Source organism: Trichomycterus rosablanca, chromosome 3, assembly GCF_030014385.1.
Source record: "Trichomycterus rosablanca isolate fTriRos1 chromosome 3, fTriRos1.hap1, whole genome shotgun sequence".
Taxonomy (NCBI): Eukaryota; Metazoa; Chordata; class Actinopteri; order Siluriformes; family Trichomycteridae; genus Trichomycterus; species Trichomycterus rosablanca.
In genome coordinates, this window is record NC_085990.1 from 9,113,096 (window position 1) to 9,135,637 (window position 22,542).

Genomic DNA, 22,542 nt, shown 5'->3' on the forward strand with positions numbered 1-22,542 from the left:
GTCCTTTATCATTTATAATTACTGATCTGTACATTTTCAGATATTAGTTTGTAGGTCATGGTGGTTAAACTGGTTTATTATTTTTGAAATGCTAAACATCTGCTTACCCTGTGTTGTTTTGGGCGGTTTTTCATGTATTTTGGCGGATTTTGAAAAGGTTTTTGGCTGAAAACCACTGTTGCAATCTGGCAACCCTGAATACAACTAAAAAATTCTGGGTCTCTGAAAAACAAAACATTGATTGTCTGAAATATTAATATTACTATATTTTTAATCTGCTGCACAGAGCGTTTTATTTAATGCTTTAGATTTAAGCTAGCATGTAGCTCATATTTCTTATGATGGCATTAAAAATCAGGAGAAAACATGCATGAATTGGGAACCCTTGTGCATTTTAAACCGCTTTAGCAGTAAAATAGCTGTCAAATTTACCTTTTTTTCAATTATACAACATTTATTTATGTATTAATTTTTGTCAAACCTCAACCTTTACTGAAACGTCCCAGCAAATACTTATACATTTTGTAAGGCTTAACCAGAAAGTACTGGTCTTTTTTTTTAGAGACCTGTGGTCAGTCGAATATTGGTAAATACAAAAAGCTAATATAATTTAGTATTTTCTAACTGGCATTTAAATTTTAATGAAGTTTGGATTATGCTATCATGCTTCGTTACATTTTGGTTCCTAATACAGCACTACATTATACACTTAAAATGTTTGTACAGAATGTATTTACCAATGTTAACTCTCTTTTATATGACGGTATATTAGGGCCACTATATATATATATATATATATATATATTTGTAATATTTATAAATATTTTTTACATTTCGATTTCGAGAATAAAGTCGTATAAGTTTCGATTTTGAGAATAAAGTCGAAATTATTCAGAGAATAAAGTCGTATAAGTTTCGATTTCGAGAATAAAGTCAAAATGATTTCGAAATATTATGGCCATAGCAACCTCTTTGTGTTAAAATGAGGGATGTTCATAATTTGGCAAGTTATACTTTTGTATCGGTTTCACAAATAAAGAAATCCCCAATCTCCTGCACATCAGCACCAGTTCGTTATAAGCATAAGGACGCCGAAACGGCTTTGCAATAAACTGGGCTTATTTAGAAGAACGTGCGCCACTGGTTCGCTCGGCGTCCGCGTCGTTGCCAGTACTTCAGCCGAGCCTTATTGACTCGTACAATAAACTAAAGCCGTATGGCATCGCTATAAATGGTTGCATTGACGGGTTTAGTCATCATGTCATATGGATGGAAGCGTACAATACAAACAACCACCCAAAAATAATCGCGAGTTACTGGATAACCACAGTGCGCGTGCATTGGAGGCTGCCCTGAGTGCTTGCGTGCCGATCCAGGTACTGAGACCCGTGCTTCTCTGAACCGACTAGCCTAAGGTGGCTGCACACAAAATATTTCGACTTTATTCTCATAATTATTCCGACTTTAATCTCGAAATAATTTCGACTTTATTCTCATAATCATTTCGACTTTATTCTCATAATAATTTCCACTTTATTCTCATAATAATTTCCACTTTATTCTCATAATCATTTCCACTTTATTCTCATAATAATTTCCACTTTATTCTCATAATAATTTCCACTTTATTCTCATAATAATTTCCACTTTATTCTTGAAATCGAAACTTATATGACTTTATTCTCGAAATCGAAACTTATACGACTTTATTCTTGAAATCAAAATTTATACGACTTTATTCTCAAAATCAAAACTTATACGACTTTATTCTCGAAATGAAAACTTTTAAATATTTTTTGCAGTGACCCTAATATGCCGTCGTACTTTTAAAATTAACGTCAAAGCAAATATATTTTATTTTCCAACCAGGATAAACAGCACATCCTGGGTACGGGATGATTTCTTTGAGGCTAATAAGAATTTGATTGTAGCCCAGAGCTCAGAAATGTTATTCATTTAATCTGTTTCTGTGAGAGCAAATAGTGCTGCTTTCTGTGTAATTTTGTTGATATAATTATTACCTGAATATTTATTGTAATGCCAGAAGCAACTGATTAACATTAAAGGGACATTACGTTTGATGTAAACTGGTAATCTTGTTTCCACACACGTGTTTACAGTAGATCTATGTCCGCTTGACACAACAGAACATCTGTATGTGTATAATCTCATCAGTCTGCTGAGCTCTGCTGTCACTTCTTTTTAGACATTTAGCTTTCATTTAGAGAATTTATTTCTCAAGGATTTGGGCGAAGGACCGCACCCCCTGACACACACACACACACACACACCTCCACTAAAGGAGATTTCCTAAGAATACTGCAGATTGACTGTACCCTGACCCAACCAGCAGCAAAGTACCTGGTGCACTAAAATTCTTTCTTACACCCAGCTATCCTGCTAGGACACCAAACCTAGCATGACCATACCAGCAGGTGGGCAAACAGGTGTGAAGGGGCATCAAGGTGAATCTGATATTTTCCCCTTTATCTACCAATTTAGTCATGTCCAAATCTGTATTACAACTTCTCTGCCATTCCATGCAGGCCAAGGAGGGCAGCTGAATAGTACCTGCTCCCTCTGATGTGGCTGATTCTTTAAACCAACCAACGGTGGATTCTCTCAAAGCGAGTCACGCTCTGCCCTGTGTGATTGTCCACTACTCATGTGTCTGTTGAGCACCTGGCCAGGCTGATAGCACCGCTGACTCAACATAAGAGTCTGAACTTTCCACGGAGTGGGCTAGAGTATTAGACTGCTGTGCCACATGAGCACCTTCAATCAAAGTCTTTTCTAATATTTTAAGTTGGTAGATTTAAGGTTTTTTTTATATATGAAACCAGGAACCTAAAATGATGACCTCTGTATTACAGCTACAGAAAGAAAACATTGAGGCTTTTATTTATTTTTTTCCTCCTACGTTTGCCTGAGAAACAATAGCTTATAGATTTATTTAATATATATTACTTTTTATAGATTGTGTGTGGAAAAATAGCTTGAGCCATTGGCACATAGCATTACTGGCACAAATAAACTGGCCATAGCACAATGCACAATGTGTGAACATCCTACATTAGTTTGCTATTCACTATATAAACAAAACCAATGATTTATTATATAATGTCTAATAAACATTTCTGAAATGTCTATGGCACTCAGCTGTCGGCACCAGGCTGTACGTTTTGAACTTTAGACAGGGTGGCGGGCACCTTGGCATCTCCAGCCTTGGGCACAGAAGCTTGGATTTCTGCTAGTCGTTCTTTAAAGCGTTGCTGGACGCTTAGCTCATCTTTGGTCCTGCCTTGCATGCAAGCGGCCAACAGGAGGAGACCAGCTGCCACACCAGCCCCTCCGACGCAGAATAGCACAGCTCCAGCCAGTTTGCAGGCATCCAGGGCCCGGTTAAAGCGCACGGCCCGACTGTCTACGAATAGCAGCTCGTCCTCGCCAAATGCCTCAAGACGTGGGGGGGTGGCATAACCCACCAACAGCACGGAGAGACCAGAGACCAGGATCACCGTGCCTAATGCCACACACACCTGAGACAGAAAGAAATTGTAAGGCCTAACGAAAGTTCTAAAGCCTTAAAACAAAATCTACTAAAGTCATAAAGATGTGAACAAGCTACAAAAATCTATGAATTAATGACCGCTGCTACCGTTAGGCGTTGCTGCAGTGGATCAATTGTCCAAATATTTGATTTTACAAATTTTTACGCCGGATGCCCTTCCTTACTTAACGCTCTTATTTATCCAGGCTTGGGACCAGCACTAAGGGTGCACTTATGTGTGCCTGCCAAATGGCTGTGTACACATAAGACCAAGCTTCTGTATTTTAAACCCATGAAACACAGGCACTGCTGTTACCAGCAGCGTAGCTCTGACCATTATGCCATCCCAGCTCATATCTTAAAAAAAGCTACAAAAACCAAATGCCATGTATAGTTCTAAAACTGGAAAAAAAATGTCTAAAGAAAGACTAAGAGACTAAAAATGCTACCACACGTTTATCTTTAAAATTTAATGAGCTAAAGAAACTTTTTAAGACTGCACGTTTGAATTAGTGACATTGAAGATCTTTTTAAACTCTTAAGCTCTAAAGACCTAACCATGTTAATACAGCACAAATACTTGAACCTTAAACCTTTTAAGAAGGTAAAGAAATTAAATTGGGATCTATAACCTTAAAGCTACAATTTAAAAACTATTACTAGATTCTAAAGGTCTAAAACTAAAGCTAATAAAATCAGAAAGCCAGAAAAAGCCGCTTCTGATGTGCTGACCTTCCAGAGGACAGAGCTCCACCGGCTGGGCGATCTCTGTGTCTGAAATTCATCGTGGTGGCGCTCCCAGATGGAGGAGGTGCAGTCCTCGTAAAACTGGTGCAGGTAGGAGCGAACGCCGTAGCGCTGTGGTCCTCCCTCACCGTACTCGGAACCGCACAAATCTGGACACGTTGCCATTCCTTCACATCTACAAGAAATCGCATATAAAAAGTAAATAGGCTGACAAAATTACCCCAGTTGTCACATTCCAGTTGAGGAGTTGGAATAATAAAGCAAGCAAACATTGCACTTTTTGGATATAAACTGAGTTGGATTATTTCATCAGTTAAAGAACAAAATTACAGTGGCATTTAAATGTCATCACTGAGTTTCATGTTATTTAAGATTAAAAACAGTGCAACATGACAGCAATGTAAAACAGTAGCATGACCATGGCTGTTAGCATGTACAAAATCAATACTAGCAGCTCTTTACAACAATATCTCAAAGCTTTTCTCTGCAAAATTATTTAATATAACAAGGGCAGCATAGTGTGATGCTTAAGGCCAAATATCTGAATCATGTTTGTTGAGAGAACGTTTTACACAGAACCACACATGCACAGTTTAATATCACTCACTGTCGCAGCACCGCTGTCCCTAGTGAGGATACGCCTGACAGCAGGTGCTCACATTACAGCACGGCATCCCTGTCGGGTGAAATGTACTGTGCATGTGCTTTCCTAGCCCAACATGCCTGTGCCCCTGTTTCATAAACACATGCTTTGACCAGAGTGGTGAAAGATCTCCAGTGGCTTGCACTGAACCCTGACTAACAAGCTCATAGTCAGGTGTCCACATACAGTTTATTCAACCATATACATAGCCTATGTACAATAAAAATCTGAAATCCGATCTGTTCAATACTGTCCTTTGTGTGTGTGTGTGTGTGTGTGTGTGTGTGTGTGTGAGATCCGATCTGACTTTCAGAAAGCCTTGTATACTGCATGACCTCCACAGTTCTGCTGAGAGGACAAAAGCCAGTTCTCCTCTAGGAATACAGATGCTGACTAAGATCTGATCCTGCATTTCTATCCCATTGACTACTTAGACTACTTAGACTACTTCAAAATGTTTCATTTTGAGGGAAGTAAAAAATTTCCCACAATGTTATTGTAGCCAATCACTCTAGAAGCTGATAAAGCACAAGTAAAACTCTCTATGTACAAGCAAACTTTACATAGGCACATTAAAGCTTGACTGAAGTTTGCTGCTGCTCACGTGAACAAAGCAAAGCCCCCAGGAGAAATGGTAAGGCACAAAACCAGCAACATTGTACCTACTCTTAATCATTGTTGGTGCTTTGTGCCTGGCTTGGTGCCAGTGTACCTGCTGCATTGCAGAAAGTGGACTAAATAGTAAAGAAGAAAAATACCTCAAAATCATGAATCTTGGAAGCGATTAGGTGTTTGGGTAGGATAATAATGCAAAACACACATTAAGTCTGGGTTTGGTGTCCAAATCAGGCTAAATTAAGCTTTTGAAATGTCCTGTGCTTAACCCTACTAAAAATATTTGGACTAAACTAAAAAGTCAAGTCTGTGCCAAAACTCAATCAAAATTGGTTGCATTGCGCCCAGGTGGCACAGCGGGATATTCCGCTTGCACACCAGCCCCGAGTTTCTGAACTCCTCGGTTCGAAACTCGGTGTTGCCTCCGGTCGGCTGGGCGCCATCTAGCGGTCATAATTGGCAGTGCCTGCAGCAGATACTAATTGGCCACCGTATCTGCAGGGTGGGGGCTGGACTATGTGTGGGTGGGTGGGTCTTCATACGCTGTGTAAGGACCCTGATTGGCGGAAGAGACGCCTGTGCAGAAAGCACAGGACGAGAAGAGGAGGGCTGTGCACTAGTCGGAAGAGGCGTGTACAGCGACGTGCTCTCCTCGGATGCAATCTGGTATCACTGGTAGCAGCGGAAGACAAAAATTGAGTGTGCTAAATTGGGAGGAAAATGGGGAGAAAATGCATTAAAAAAAATTGGTTGCATGCCACCAATACTGCCATGTAGAATGGACAAAGATCCAAACTTTTTGTTGGTTATTAAAAGCACCTCATCGGCCGCTGTTCACCAGAGCTGAGATCTCGAATACATCGTATCGAATCTCGGCTCTGCCTTCCGGCTGAGGCTGAGCGGCCACATGAACAATGATTGGCCTGTTGTTCAGATAGGGGGCGGGATTAAGCCGGATGGGGACTCTCTCTCAGATTAGTGTGATTACGACCTCTGCTGGCTCGTTGGTGGTGCCTGCACTAAGATGGGAAAGGAGTGCGGTAGAGGGTGTGGCTCACCGTACACAGTGCTGTACTGCACTGCACTCGTCAAGTGGTGATAAGATGTTCGATTGCTGTGCACGTGTCGGAGGGGGCGTGAAGAGGGGAAAAACAAAAAGGACCTCATCAAGGCAGATGCCCCATGATGGTTTGGGGTCCAGTCCAGGGTGTGTTACTGCATTGTGCCCAGTGTTTTTTTAGGAAGCTGGACGACCACCGTGACCCTGACCAGGATAAAGCGATGGTGGTGACATTCAAAAAGTAAACATAAAATGTGACATGCAAAAGTTATGGTACATTTTCTGTTTACCAAAATGTTAAATTCTGCAAATGAACAGAAATCGTGCACGACAATTTGAATTAAAATTCTGTACTCGGATTGGTTTCATGCAGAGGATGTGTTAACTTGCAGTGGTGTTCCAAAATTAGAATCAGATGAGACGATGAGAACATTCTGAACAGAACAGAACACAACAAGCTTCCTGCATGGCTTTGTAATTAAATCATGGCTGGGTGTGTTTGCGTGGGCTGTTTCATTTCTCCATCACAGGGAGTGAGTGAGGTTTGATTCACTTGTTTTCCAGGAGAAAAAAACTGAAGCGTTTAATGTGTGTGCATGTGTACACACTATCTTTTAGAGCTACTCTGAAAATGACCAGGGTCCATGTTTGCATTCCCACTTTTATCTCTGAGCATTAAACACACACACTGGATTTTATCTTTGTTTGTACCACAGATTGTGTGACATTGTTTCCTGATGGCTGCTATTTTTTTCTTCTTTAATCATGATTATTTAGAATGCAGGCCCCATCAGATTCAAAACAGGCTTTCAACAGCCATGCAATGATATGCTCTATAAGGCCAAAAGTATGTGGACTCTTCATCGTGAGGTTGCTGGCCATCTTTTTTTTTTTTCTCCCTTTTTAGCACGTCCAACTGCCCGATTGCATCATGCTTCCTCTCCACCAATGCCGATCCCTGCTCTGATTGAGGACAATGAAGCTAACCCATGCCCCCTCCGACACATGGGCAGCATGCCGTATGCATCTTATCACCTACACTTTGACAAGTGCAGTGCAGCTTAGTGTTGTGCACGGAGAGACACACCCTAAGAGCACTCTTTTCTCATCTGTGTGCATTTGCCACCAATCAGCCAGCAGAGGTCGTAATTGCACCAGTCATGAGAGAGAGACCCCATCCGGCTTAGTCCTGCCCATCTGAGCAACAGGCCAATCGTTGTTCATGTGGCCTGGAGCTGGGATTCGATACGATGTATTCGAGATCCCTGCTCTGTTTCCAGTGTGTGTTTGTACCGCTGTGCCACCTGAGCGGCCTGTTGCTGGCCATCTTAATCCAAAACCACAAGCATTAATATCTAGTCCTCTATTTAGCAGCTATAACAGCATCTAGTCCTCTGGAAAGACTTCAGTGTTGTGTGTATGCGAGAATTTGTACTCGTTTAGTCATTCATGAGACCATGCACTAATGTTGGAATAGAAGGCCTAGCTTACAATCAAGTCGTTCAAGTGGGGTTAAGCTCCTCCACACTAATCTTGTCAAACCATGACATTATGGACCTTAGTTTGTGTACACTGGTAGCCATGCCGAAACAGAAAAGGGCCTTACTTTTATTTTATACAATTGATTATATGCACAATACAATATTAGTCCACATATTCAATCCTTGTGGTTGTTGTTCAAGGCTCAGGGCAACACACTCAACCATTCTCTTACCCTTTCCTACCTAGGTGCAATTTAAACCTGCCTGTCCAATTTAAGTCAAATTTGCTTTAGTGTTTTTTTTTTTTCATACAATGGACATATCTTAAAGCAGTTATACAGATGCCAGGTCCAAAATGCCTAATAAGCAGCCTAGACTGACAGAGGTATGGTTAAAATCCCTAAAGACACCTTGACAAAAATTAGACTAAACATGTAACTCCATCCTCCTTGTGCACCCAGGATATCTGAATTAATTACATTCAGATAAAAAAACTGATTCTAAACAGGTAAATAAACTGATCCTCAACCAAATCAAACCTAATATCTCACTCCAAGCCCAGGAATCCAAACTGAAGCGCTGTTATTTTGGACACATGATAAGAAGTACCAATTTATTCGGAAAAAAAGACAATTATACTTGGAAGAGTGCAGAGTAATGAGAAAAAGGATGGCCAGTAACAAGAACTCAGAACTGACTTAACAGCAGTTTTCACTGCAGTAAGAGCAAGCCACCTACTGCAAATGTGTGTTTGTGGGGTGGGTGTGGGGGTACTGGGGTATGTGGGAAAATCACACACAACCCTGGGTAAAACTTGCCAAACTTCTTTTAGACTTTTAGACTGTGGGGAACCTAGAACCTACAGTATGTTGCAGTTCTTTCTCTCTCTCTCTCTCTCTCTCTCTCTCTCTCACACACACACACACACACACCCTTTATTCAACCTCCAAACATTAAAAAAATCATAAATGGATCATTGTGACCGTCGTTTTTACTCGTTTTCCTTTAAATAGATGACGTCACACGTTATCACGCACTTATTGCAGTTGCCTTGGCAACAACATTGAGCCAAAAATCCTTTATTTGAGGTCAAAACAAACCATTCTGAAGCACTGAAACCATTAAAGCTTGGTTATTGTATACAATATTACAATATGTAAACATGAGGGGCTCTTTGATGATGTTGGTTCGTTTTTATATTTTACATTCATTTTAATCTTCTGGTTGGCGAATGGATGACGTCACGCATAAACATTTTGAACTTTGCTCTGTCATTTAAAGACAAATCCTTGAATGAACTCCTTGTTTTGGCGATTTAATTGTATTTAAAAGATTTTAGTCCTTAAATTCGTTCAAACGTTCTTCTAAAGTAACCTCAGACACGTCGGTTCACTATCTACATCGTCCATTGTTTACAAATCACGACGTTCTTTAATTGAATCCATTTTTAATACAGTTATTAGTAATATATGCAAAAATGATTGACGTCACTCAACTTTTTTTAATTTATTACGAAGCCTCGAATATCCGAATCTTCCAGCAGCTTTATAAACCAGCACATTTAACTCCACTATGTTCTACTGTGTAGTAACAAAGCGCATTTCTATTAAAATATTAGTATAGTTGCATAATAACGTGCTAATTTAATCCTATTTTAATAATAAATGTAGAAATGATGTACCTGTGCTAGGCGTGTGAGGAGAATGATGTTAATCCTCCTCCTGTCTCCATCACTGTGCTGTGGATGATTCAGTCCGGTACATTCCCGACTGCGCATGCGCGGACCAGCTGCGCTCCTACCTGCCTGCTGTTAATGAGAAGGTGAAATTAGATGCATTTTGGTTTAACACTCGGGTCAGGGTCGCGGTGGAAACTCTAGACGTAGTGTGAAGATACACACACTCGGAACAAACCCACGTGCATCTTAAAGCGAGGTTTTCAAAACCCATGGATCTGTAAAGCACTAACTCTGTCAGTTGTAACCATGCACCAAGTATTTGGGTGCCAAACATGGGTCCCAATGACTTTTTTTTTATTCTTGCTTTTGTTGACGTTCTGAGAATGTTGACATGTTTTGTCGTGAGTTTGTGTGGATTTCTTCCAAATTTCACAGTTTACTCCCACCCAAAACATGCAGAAGGTGGTTCTACTCACCTGTCCAGCCCCGGTTCTGGACTGCTTTGCTTGGGGGGGGCAGTAAAACCTAATGAGGGGGCATGTTGATAGTCATGTTTTTGAAGCCAGAAATATATTCAAGGCTTGATTTGTGCATGAATGATGACAGCCAAGCTATTGATACTGGCTTAAAGTGATGTATGAGGTAAAGAAATAAAAATGCATGTTTTCGAACTTAAACTTAAAACCCAATGATTAAAAAATACATGTTGATTATGTAAATGGAGAAAAAAGATTATCTAATTGTATTTCATTTTAATACGCCCCCTTAATTAAATTGCCATTACTAATAGAACAACTCTATTTCTTGAAAGGCTTTAATACAAATTTAAGTCAAAGCTGACAAATGTACCTACACACAGACTGAGAATATTCAAACGTGGAAATAGGAATGAGTGAGAATATTTATATTATTGGGAAATTAAAATATAAAGAAAACAAAAGAATACTAATTCTGTAAAAAAAAAGTGTTTACCAGTATACCTGCCTCTCGCTCACACTAACAGAACATATACTGCCGAACTGAACTGTTTGGGGCAGTCTGCCGATTTTTATATGACTCAAAGAGCCAATCAGGAATAAGCAAGGAAATATCTTCACACTGTAAAACAAAATGCATTTTTGTGATTGGTTCAGAGATAATTTTAAAAATAGCCGTTGCTTGCATTGTGCTTGGGGGGGCAAAGACACAATTTGGGGGGGCAATGCCCCCCTCAGCCCCCCCCCTAGCGCCGGCCCTGCACCTGTCACATAAAAAATGATGTGTGAATTGGGGGCATGGCTTTCAAAAAATGCAAAAACAAAAAGGTATTTGGTTGTTAATTTTCCATACATCAATTTTAAATATTTTATTTAGCTGTAATGTCACACACACTCTCTATTAGTTCAAGAGCACCGAAATTACCAAAATATACTATTTGACCAAAAGTCTGTGGACACCTGACCATAACCACCTGACCCTGACCACCTTGTTGGACAGCCCACTCCAAAACCATGGACAATAATATAGAGTCACCCCCAATATGGCTACAACAGAATCCAGTTTTGCACAGGGGTATTGTGTTTATCCAAATTGGGATGATACAGTTGATAACAAGTATAATAAAGCAATATATAAAGGACATTATATGCTTCCAACTTTGCAGCAGCAGTTTAGGAAGGCCCTTTCTGTTCTAGCATGACTGTGCTTCTGTACAAAAAGCAAGCTCTCTAAAAACATGATTTAAAGAAACTCCAGTGTCCGGTACAGAGTCCTGACCTCAGCCCCAGTAAACAGCTTTGGAATTAACTAGAACATCAATTGAGGCTTTCTTGACCAACATCAGTGCCCAGCCATACAAATGCTCATTTGACTGAATGGGTACGAATTTCCACAGAAATACTTTAATTTTGTAAGAAGAGAGAGTTGTTATAGCTAAAATATCATATCGAGGTCACTATTTTTAATACTCCGTTTTTCTATATTTTAATATTATTTGTTTTTCAAAATGAGATGTTCATGGTCAGGTGTCCAAATACTTTTGGCCATAAAGTGTATTTGACTATAGAGGATGGTCAAAGCTGACTGTAAATGCTATTTCGTGCTAGATTAGCAGTGGATCTGATAGATGTTGTGTTTACACTTCAGGAGCCTCACCGTCTCGCTCTCCTCCGTTTCTATGGTTACAGTGATGGTAAAGGTCACCTTCAGATAGTAGCTGGCAGCCGTGTGTAGCATGATAATAGATGTATAATCACACTAACCATGATGGCTGGCTTCATTAGCTGTGTGTGTGTGTGTGTGTGTGTGTGTGTGTGTGAGAGAGAGAGAGAGAGAGAGAGAGAGAGAGAGAGAGAGTATATTTATAACCTTGTTGTGTATAAAAGAATAATAACAGACAGGTTAATTATTAGATTCAGATCTTCTATTCACATGTTAAACGTTTTTGGTAATTCTTCACATTTATTTGGTGGAACTGTAAGACATCATGCAATAAAACTATTATAATACTCTTTCTTTCCAAAAGTATGTGGACGCCTGACGATAAGTTTGTTAAAAACCAATGGGCATTGATATCAAGTTATTTAAATCTGACATTTTCTGCTATGTAGTGCACAAATAAAACATATTACTAATTAAAATGCCACGTTCTATTTTTTTATTCAATATGAAGACCTAAGGAAACATTTCTGCTCTTTAACATTATTTGCAATTGCTCTTGAGTGAGGTACAAAAGCATTAACAAGAGACCAGATCTAGTATCCCACTATGTTGAACAAGTGAACAGAACAGACAGATCACCAAACACAATACACAAAATAATAATCTTAACTTACAAACTTAACACAAATGCAAAATACACCATAAATTACATAACACAACTATTTGCATAAACGCTCCTTACAGTATTCCAACCATAAAACCCATTTTAACCTATAATAATGTTTCAGCCGTGGGCGCACTGCAAATTGGGATACCGTGCTCCCACAACCAATTTCTTAAGCAGGGGGAACGTCCCCTGCCTTTTTATAACAGTACAATAAAAAACGTATTCAGTAAAATTTGGACATATTTATCTACACTTGCTTAGAAACTCAACAAAAGGCACTCTGGTGATGCAGCGGTCAGATCCGCTGGCCCATCACTACTGAAATCCCAGTTTAAAACTCATCTGTGATATCGACCAGCTGGCGGCTCATGAGAACATGATTCGCTGTGCATCTGAAGTGGAATGAGCAAGGGTTGAGTAAGGATTCTACTGCAACTACAGCCTCTGATGGCTGGTTGAGGTGCCTGCACAAGGAGTGGTTTAATGCAGATGGCATTGTGTGGCTCTGTTAGCAGGTGAAAAGAAGTGGTCATGGGAATGCGTGTGTTGGTGGGGGTGCTTGAGAGTCTACAGTCCTCCTCGGTTGGAGGTGGGGGGCTGCAATCAATGTTCCAAGGGAAATGTTCAGGGCTCTCGGCAGACAACTGGAGTTGCCTTATGCTGTTAGGAACAGGAGTGATTGATGCACACCATACACTACATGGCCATAAGTATTTGGACACATGACTAAAAACAAATGGTATCAAAATAGACTGACCTCTATGTGATCTTATCAGCTATAATGACTGACACTGTCCTGAGAAGGCTTCTGACAAGACTTTGAAGTACGTCTGTGGAAATTTGTGTCCATTCAGTCAAAATAACATTTGTATGACTGGGCGCTGATGTTGGTCAAAAAAGTCAAGTCAAGTTTCAGTTAATTTAAAAACTGTTCAGTGGGGCTGAGGCCAGGCCTCTGTACAGGGCACTGGAGTTTCCTTAAACTAAATTTTTCTTCATGATACCTTCCCTAAACTGTTGCTGCAAAGTTGGAAGCATATAATTTCCTTTACATAATTGATTTATTATACCTAGCAACTGTTGTGGCTAAAACACCTAAATTTGGGGTGCCCAGGTTGCTCAGCGGGATATTCTGCTAACACATCTGCATTTAGTGGGCATAATTGGCAGTGCCTGCAGCAGATACTAATTGGCCACAGTATCTGCTAGGGCGGGATGACCGGACTATGTGGGTGGGATCTTCATACGCTGTGTATAAGGACCCTGATTGGCGGAAGAGACGCCTGTGCAGAATGCAGGGGCAGGAATAGGAGGGCTGTGCACGAGTCGGAAGAGGCGTGAGCAGCGGCATGCTCTCTTTGGATGCAATGGGGTATCCCTCAGCAGCGGAAGACAAATTGGCTGCGCTAAATCGAGAGGAAAATGGGGAGAAAATGCATTAAAAAAACACCTGAATTCAATAATTATAAGGGGTGTCCTAATATTTTTGTCCATATAATGTACTTTCAGCCATTGTATAATTGTATTATTTTTAATGAATGTAAACACAATCAGTAGTTACCCACAAGCCACTGGTTTATGTCCTTCTTATTTTAATTTTTTAATATATTTTTTCCTCCTGACAGCAATGTAGTCATTTATTAATGACTTATGAATTAACCCCCAGGGTTAGCCGGTAATCAGGTTACAAGCTTATTTTAATTCCAGCATTTCTAATGATTGTTTATCTGTCATTACTGCATTGATGTATGGAGCAGGGCTTTATTGGGCCGCACCTCCCAGAGTGAATATTATTTATGAGTGGACTAAAAGATTCATCATTTTATGCTTGTAATCCTGATCAGGACTGTGGTGAGTATGATCTGCCGCCACCCAGAAACACTTTTTTTTTAGGACAAAGATCAGATCAGATTTTTAGGGAAAAAATACATGTCTACAGTTTTCTTGAAGGGACAAGTGCCAAAAATTTACAGTCACCCACTACTTTCTTAGGAAGTCCTGCACACCTAATTCATGTAATTATTCAACCAGCCAGTCAGGGGCAGCAATATAATGTAAAAAATCATACAGACCCCGGGGAAGAGCTTCAAAACTTCAGAAAATCCAAACTGAGGAAAGTTCTGAAGCCGCACACCAGAGCTGGGATTTCGAATACATCGTATCAAATCTCAGCTCTGCCATCTGGCTGGGCTGGGAGGCTACATGAACAACGATTGGCTGTTGTTCACAGGGTGGGATGAGCCGGACCAGGGTTCCTAATAACTGGTGCAATTATGACCTCTGCTGGCCGATTGATGACGCCTGCGCAGAATTGGGGAACAATGCTGATCATGGTGTGGCTCTCATTACACAAGGCTGATCCGCATATGAACTTGCCTCGTGCAGGTGAAAAGATGCAGTCGGTACTGCGCACGTGTCGAAGGGGGCGTGTGTCAGTTGCAAAGCTCCTCAGCAATGGAGGGTTGTATCGGTAGAGGTGATCTGAGTGAATTTCAACACGAGTTTGGTTGGTGCCAATGAATTGCCAGACTGGTCTAAGTTTGGAGAAACACTACATTAACTCTTAATAACCATAGAAGGCAACTCAAATAAACCATTAGTCATGAGGCAGATGGACTAAATCAGTTTCCACTTTTGTCAGTCAACAACAGGACTCTGAAGCTACAGTGGACACAGGCTTACAGAAACTACACACCTAAACACTAAAAAGCCTTTGCCTGAGTCAGAAGATGGCAAAATGTTCTATTTTAAATGTTTAACAAAAAAGAAATAAGAATAATTTGAATACCACAGCCTAACTGAAGAGTGTTGCTGAGTAGGTGCATCCCTTATCACAACTGACCATTTTTTAATGGTTACTTCCATCATATCATATCAGATGTACCATGTCATAAAACACAGGTTAAGTGTACTTAGATAGTGTCCCCGGATCTAAATTAAATGGAGCACTTTTAGAGCTGACACATCTGCAGGAACTACAGGGTGCAATTATGTCAACATGGACCAAAATCACCTCTCAGGTAGCACAGCGGTAAAATACGCTAGCACACCAGAGACACCAGAGCTGGGTTTTCGAATACATCGTATCGAATCTCAGCTCTGCCATCCGGCTGGACTGGGCAGCTGCATAAACAACGATTGGCTGTTGTTCATAGGGTTAGGAGCAAGTCGGATCATGGGTCCTCATAACTGGTGCAATTACGACCCCTGCTGGCTTATTGATGGCGCCTGCACAGGGTTGAGGAATAATGCTGATCGGGGTGGGGCTCTCCGTGCACAGTGCTGATCGGTATATATGAACTTGACTCGTGCAGGTGAACAATGCAGTCTGTACTGAGCACGTGTCCGAGGGGGCGTATGTCAGTTGAGAAGCGTCCTCAGTCAGTGGTGGAGGGTTGAATCAGTGGAGGATGCAATCAGGGTAATTGGACACTACTTAATTAGGGGAGAAAATTGGGGGGAAAAGGTTGGATGCAGGGAGCTCTACTAACTATCATTATGGTGTTTCTAATAAAGTGGCCAGTGTGTGTACATATAGATTAACATAAAGAGCTGTAATAAACCCGAGATACATGACTGCTATTATCTTTTTTCCTGAGTGAAGTGTTCCAGCATGGTACTAAATTTAGATAACAGCGTTATTACGTTCCTGCAGTACTCGTTCCTCTCTTCGGATTAGTGAACACACCCCGCGTTCATTTTGTTTTCCACTGAGCTCTCTGATAAATGATGAGACACAAATGACACCTTTCACCTTGCTGTATTGGGTAAATGACCCCATAACACTACAACAGAAGCTACATCATTCCCAACAGCTCTGTATTTTTATTGTTGATGGTTCATCATTCACACTGAATGAAACCTTATATTACACCTCATTCCAGCAATCTAGCACAGGACGGGTCTATCTGAGCTGGAATAAGATGAAAAATTCACAAAATGAAAACCGCACAACCTGAAATCATTCTTCCATAAAAAATAAATTAGTTTGATATTTGTTACATTTGTCATATGTTTTATTTTGTGGACACTCGAGTGGCACAGTGGGAAATTATGCTAGCCCACTATGGCTGGGATCCAGGATTCAAATCCCCTGGGGTGCTATCGGCCAATTGACTGTCTACATCCAGATATGATTGGCTATGTCTGAGGGGAAACAGGCATAAAATAAATGTCAACTTGAACTGGATGTTCACAGTTTCCTCAGGGAGCTCCGGTTTCCTCCCACAGTCCAAAAACATGCAGTCAGGTTAATTGGAGACACTGAATTGGCCTGTAGGTGAATGGGTGTGTATGTGTGTGTGTGCATGTGTGTCTGCCCTGCGATGGACTGTCACCCCGTCCAGGGTGTTACTGTGTGCCCATTGAAAAGCTGGAATAGGCTCCAGCAACCCCCTGTGACCCTAACTGGTAAGCGGTTAAGAAAGTGAGTGAGTGGGCCGCTCAGGTGACGATTGGCTGTTGTTTATGTGGGCGGGACTAAGCCGGATGGGGTCTCTCTCTCATGACTGGTGCAACTACGATCTGCTGGCTGATTGATGCCGCCTGCACAGAGATGAGAAAAGAGTGCTCTTAGGGTGTGTGTCTCCGTACACGCAGCTAGGTTGCACTGCACTCGTCAAAGTGTAGGTGATAAGATGCATACGGCATGCTGCCCACGTGTCGGAGGGGGCGTGGGTTAGCTTCGTTCTCCTCAATCAGAGCAGAGATTGGCATTGGTGGACAGGAAGCATGATGCAATGGGGCAAAAAAAGGGAGAAAAAGGGAGAAATGCATAAAGAAAATATAAGGTGAGTGAGTGAGTGAGTAAATGTGCACAACTTGGACTCTACAAATTCATACAAATTTGCAGCAGTGAGACTTTCATTAATTACTCACACAATATCCTGCCCTGGATTCACCATAGCATCCAATCACAAATCAACCAGATCATCCACCCAGATCCTAAAACAACAAGCTCAACGAGGCATCATTTATTATTTAATTTCTTCTTCTACACCTTCCACATGGTTTTCTCCATCATGCGTACACACGTCTCTTTAAATAAATCATCCGCTGCATACATTATGCATCCAGATCTGTCTTTTCGGTGAGACTACCTGCTGATAATCAGACTGTACCTTAGCTAGCTGTCACAATGTGCATCTTCTGACGTCTGTAATGTAAGGACAAATGACAGTTTGTAATACTTTGATGATCTTTGATGTCAAATGGTGATGCACTCCCTCAAGCAAACTTGAGCTGATTAATTCAGTTCCACAACAGTGAAATTGAAATTATTTTATTATATGGCCATTTATATACACAGATCAGGCATAACATTAAAACCACCTCCTTGTTTCTACACTCACTGTCCATTTTATCAGCTCCACTTACCATATAGAAGCACTTTGTAGTAACTTTGTAGTCCATCTGTTTCTCTACATACTTTTTTTTCGCCTGCTTTCACCCTGTTCTTCCATGGTCAGGACCCCCACAGGACCACTACAGAGTAAGTATTATTTGGGTGGAGGATCATTCTCAGTACTGCAGTGACACTGATATGGTGGTGGTGTGTTAGTGTGTGTTGTGCTGGTATGAGTGGATAGGACACAGCAATGCTGATGAAGTTTTTAAACACCTCACTGTCCCTGCTGGACTGAGAATAGTCCACCAACCAAAATTATCCAGCCAACAGCGCCCCGTGGGCAGCGTCCTGTGACCACTGATGAAGGTCTAGAAGATGACCAACTCAAACAGCTGCAATAGATGACCGATCGTCTCTGACTTTACATCCAACTAGGTAGGAGTGTCTAATAGAGTGGACAGTGAGTGGACACGGTATTTAAAAACTCCAGCAGCGCTACTTTGTCTGATCCACTCAAACCAGCACAAGACACACTAACACACCACCACCATGTCAGTGTCACTGCAGTGCTGAGAATCATCCACCACCTAAATAACCATTTAAGAACAGGGTGAAAGCAGGCTAAAAAGGTATGTAGATAAATAGATGGACTACAGTAAGTAATTGTAGAACTACAAAGTGCTCATATATGGTAAGTGGAGCTGTGTGCTTCCAGCATGGCCGGTCATTCAATAGGTACAGTTTGCCATGTCTGAGGAAGGAAAGGTCATATAGGGTTTCTTCTTTCTTCCACTGCTCCTTCAACTAATGCTGTCTGGACAAAGCACTGACAGGAACATTTCTATTTCTATTTATATAACAGGAAATAGAATGTGGTATGACTCTATGTGAGAATCCACCACTGGCAGGTGTAAAGAAACAGCCCAGGACTTCAAACGTGTCAAAAGGGGAAGGTGCAAGTCTGAGAGTGGTGCAAGCTGCAGAGGAATTGAAGCAGGGAATTGAAAATTAAATTGGAATTGGACGGAAAATTGGAAAAATGCAAAAATGTAGAGTAATCTAAAAATGTTGATGGTGTCAAATTCCATTATAATAAATAATAAAATAGATGGGGCTAAAATTAATAATTAAGATGGGAGTCCACATACTTTTGACCATATACTTCATAGCTTGGCTGTGCTACCGTCTACACAGCTCGAAGCCAGAGATAGACTGGCCTTGTGCCCAGTGTTTCCTGGTAGAACTGGACCAACCAAGGCCCTGACCAGGATATATATTATGTATATATATTATGTAGGGCTGTCAAACGATTAAAATTTTTAATCGCGATTAATCTCAGAATTTCATATAGTTAATCGCGATTAATCACATTAAAAAAATCTGTGTAAATGTTATAGAAAACAAGGATTTTTAAGTGAAATGTTACAATTAAAATGGTGTTTTTCATTTTATGCTAAATGTACTAATGTTAAAAACTGCTGGGACAAGAGAAAACTGTAAGGGAGTTTTATTCACTCACATACTAGGCAGTAATACTATCCAATGGTTTGATGGACGTTTCTACACGAAGTGAGTGTGTTTTGACCCTTTGGGGCTTCCATAGTTCATGGACAACGTGCTTGACTCAGCTGTCCGGTATTCTTTACCGTAACAGAATAAGTTAATAAAGTGTTCTGCTCCCGACAACTTGTGAATATAGCGTGTATTTATTTCTTTATTATGCAAGTGCAGATGCTACGACGCTCTTTTACATTTTGTTAACAAACCGCAAATGAAAAACGGTGACATGTCCGACATTAAAACGTTTGTTCTACCAGTCAAGTCTCAACATGAACTAGAATTTGCGTTAATGGCACTATTTATCTTAATCGCGTTAAATTGAGATTGCGTTAATGCGTTATTATCGCGTTAACTTCGACAGCCCTAATATTATGTTGTTATAGCCACAAAATGGGCAACTCTATATTAATGCCTACGATTTAGAAATGGGATGAACAGCAAGCTTTTGGTCAGGTGTCCAAATACTTTTGAGAATATAGTGTATGTGTTATCTAATGTATAAACAGGTAAGGCATTTAAACAATGTATATATACAATGATTAGGCATAACATTATGACCACTTCCTTGTTTTTACACTCACTGTCCATTTTATCAGCTTTACTTACCACATACAAGCACTTTGTAGTTCTACAATTACTGACTGTAGTCCGTCTGTTCCTCTGCATGCTTTGTTAGCTCCCTTTCATGCTGTTCTTCAATGGTCAGGACCCCCACAGGACCACTACAGAGCAGGTATTATTTAGGTGGTGGATAATTCTCAGCACTGCAGTGACACTGACATGGTGGTGGTGTGTTAGTGTGTGTTGTGCTGGTATGAGTGGATCAGACACAGCAGCGCTGCTGGAGTTTTTAAATGCTGTGTCCACTCACTCTATTAGACACTCCTACCTAGTTGGTTCATCTTGTAGATGTAAAGTCAGAGACGGTCTCTCATTTATTGCTGCTGTTTGAGTTGGTCATCTTCTAGACCTTCATCAGTGGTCACAGGACGCTGCCCACGGGAAGCTGTTGGCTGGATATATTCTTGGTTGGTGGACTATTCTCATTCCCGCAGTGACAGTGAGGTGTTTAAAAACTCCATCAGCATTGCTGTGTCTGCTCCACTCGTACCAGCACAACACACACTATCACACCACCACCATGTCAGTGTCACTGCAGTGCTGAGAATGATCCACCACCCAAATAATACCTGCTCTGTGGTGGTCCTGGGAGAGTCCTGACCATTTAAGAACAGCATGAAAGGGGGCTAACAAAGCATGTAGAGAAACAGATGGACTACAGTCAGTAATTGTAGAAATACAAAGTGCTTCTATATGGTAAGTGGAGCTGATAAAATGGACAGTAAGTGTAGAAACAAGGAGGTGGTTTTAATGTTATGGCTATATATACTGTATATATACAGTATATACACACCTATTGAGAAGCAGCTTCACGCTTACACACACAGTACTTAAGAGAGTAGTTCAGATCTACACTGCTCTGACTCACCAGTAAGTAATCAAATGGTAGGTGGTCTGAATTAAATACAGTAGTGCGCACTCGTTCCCTACAGTCAGGACATGTTCTAAATTAGCAATGTGATGGATTCTGCACCACATCCAGATAAAAGGAGACCTCATCTGCTCAGCCTCCACCTCCACATGCACCTGAGAGGGAGAAGTGATTCTGTGCTTTAATTGTAGAAGACCCCCTCCCGTGTAACAAATCACCTGTCTGTACATACCACCCATTATACACACACACAATGTCAGGATCATAAAGAGGAAGACGACGTGATGCATTTCACCCCCTCACCACTCTTCTTTGTAAATGATGTCCACACACTAGGGCTACCGTGTTAATACATCCGATCCGCTTTGAGCTGTCAGGGGGAAAAATGTTTCCTCCTGGGTGGAATGGGGTTGTTTTAGCATGACCTGTGGATGGAGATGTTCCAAGCAAAATGTACCTGACAGTGTTCAGCAGATGGCACTATAGGTCCGGTGAATGTACTCCATAGCAATGATGTAATCCCTCGAAATCCAGACGTCGAGACGGATCACATAGAAGCACAAACACTGTATGTCTTAGTCTGGTAAAGTCTGATGAAGCTGCCAAAAGTATGTGGACACCTGACTATAAGCTTGATGGACATCCTGTCATGTCTATGACATTTGCCATGTATTACAGCCATCAGAGTAATGTCAGGCACTGATGTTCTGAGTGGCAATTAGCATTCCAGTTCATTCCAGACTATGTCTTTATTGACACTGCTCTGTTCTCAGGGACATTATCATGCTGAAAAAGGCAAGGGCCTTCCCCAAAGTATTACCACAAAATTGGAAGCATGAAACTTATTTAATATACCATAATTGATTTTATACAACTGTTACCAATGGCAGTTTTTTTGTAGAAGAGGTGTCCACATACTTTTTGGCCATTTAGTATGTATGGTGTTAAAGTTCTGTGGTGATTAAATGGATAGGGTCCTGGAAACCTGTCAGTAATCATAAAGGTGTGGAATCCTGGGAAATGAGGTGTGGCCTTACAGTAGTACCTGTCAGTCCCAGTAAAGGGGGTGTGGTTTCTGTAACTGCATGTTAAGGGGTGTGGCCTCAGAACTTGTCAGTCCCAATAAAGAAGTCATGACTTCAGTACTTTCTGATAAGTATCTCTGCACCTGTCAGTCCCAGCAAAAGAGGTGTGGCCTCTGTACCTGTCAGTCTAACTAATTTTTTAGCCTCTGTTGCAGTGAGTACCAGTAAATATGTTTTCTGTAACTACCTGTTAAGTAGGTGTGACCTCTGTACTGTAACTACCTGTTAGGTAAGTGTGGCCTCTGTACTGGAACTACCTGTTAGGTGGGTGTGGCCTCTGTACTGTAACTACCTGTTAGGTGGGTGTGGCCTCTGTACTGTAACTACCTGTTACGTAAGTGTGGCCTGTGTACTGTAACTACCTGTTAAGTAGGTCTGTCCTTTGTATTGTAACTACCTGTTAAGTAGGTGTGGCCTCTGTACTGGCCTCCATACTTTTAAAGTACATGTGGCCTTTACTATTAAAGTACATGTGGCC

General features: G+C 41.0%; 1 protein-coding gene across 1 annotated transcript; it reads right to left on the bottom strand.

Annotated features, from left to right (window-relative positions):
* Positions 1-3,093: 3,093 nt before the first annotated feature.
* Positions 3,094-9,865, bottom strand: nrsn1 (neurensin 1). Its single transcript, XM_062991807.1, has 3 exons — positions 9,778-9,865; positions 4,283-4,472; positions 3,094-3,539 (listed from the first exon to the last, which is right to left on the bottom strand). The coding sequence occupies exons 2-3, from the start codon at positions 4,460-4,462 to the stop codon at positions 3,156-3,158; spliced, it is 564 nt and encodes a 187-aa protein (XP_062847877.1). The 5' UTR covers positions 4,463-4,472; positions 9,778-9,865; the 3' UTR covers positions 3,094-3,155.
* Between the last annotated feature and the right edge of the window lie 12,677 nt (positions 9,866-22,542).

Excerpts from the sequence above, each read along its gene's own strand:
- nrsn1 (XM_062991807.1), bottom strand. The coding sequence starts at position 4,462 with ATGGCAACGTGTCCAGATTTGTGCGGTTCCGAGTACGGTGAGGGAGGA. Across the intron at positions 3,540-4,282 it reads GGAGCTCTGTCCTCTGGAAG|GTGTGTGTGGCATTAGGCAC; the intron begins GTCAGCACATCA and ends TTTCTGTCTCAG.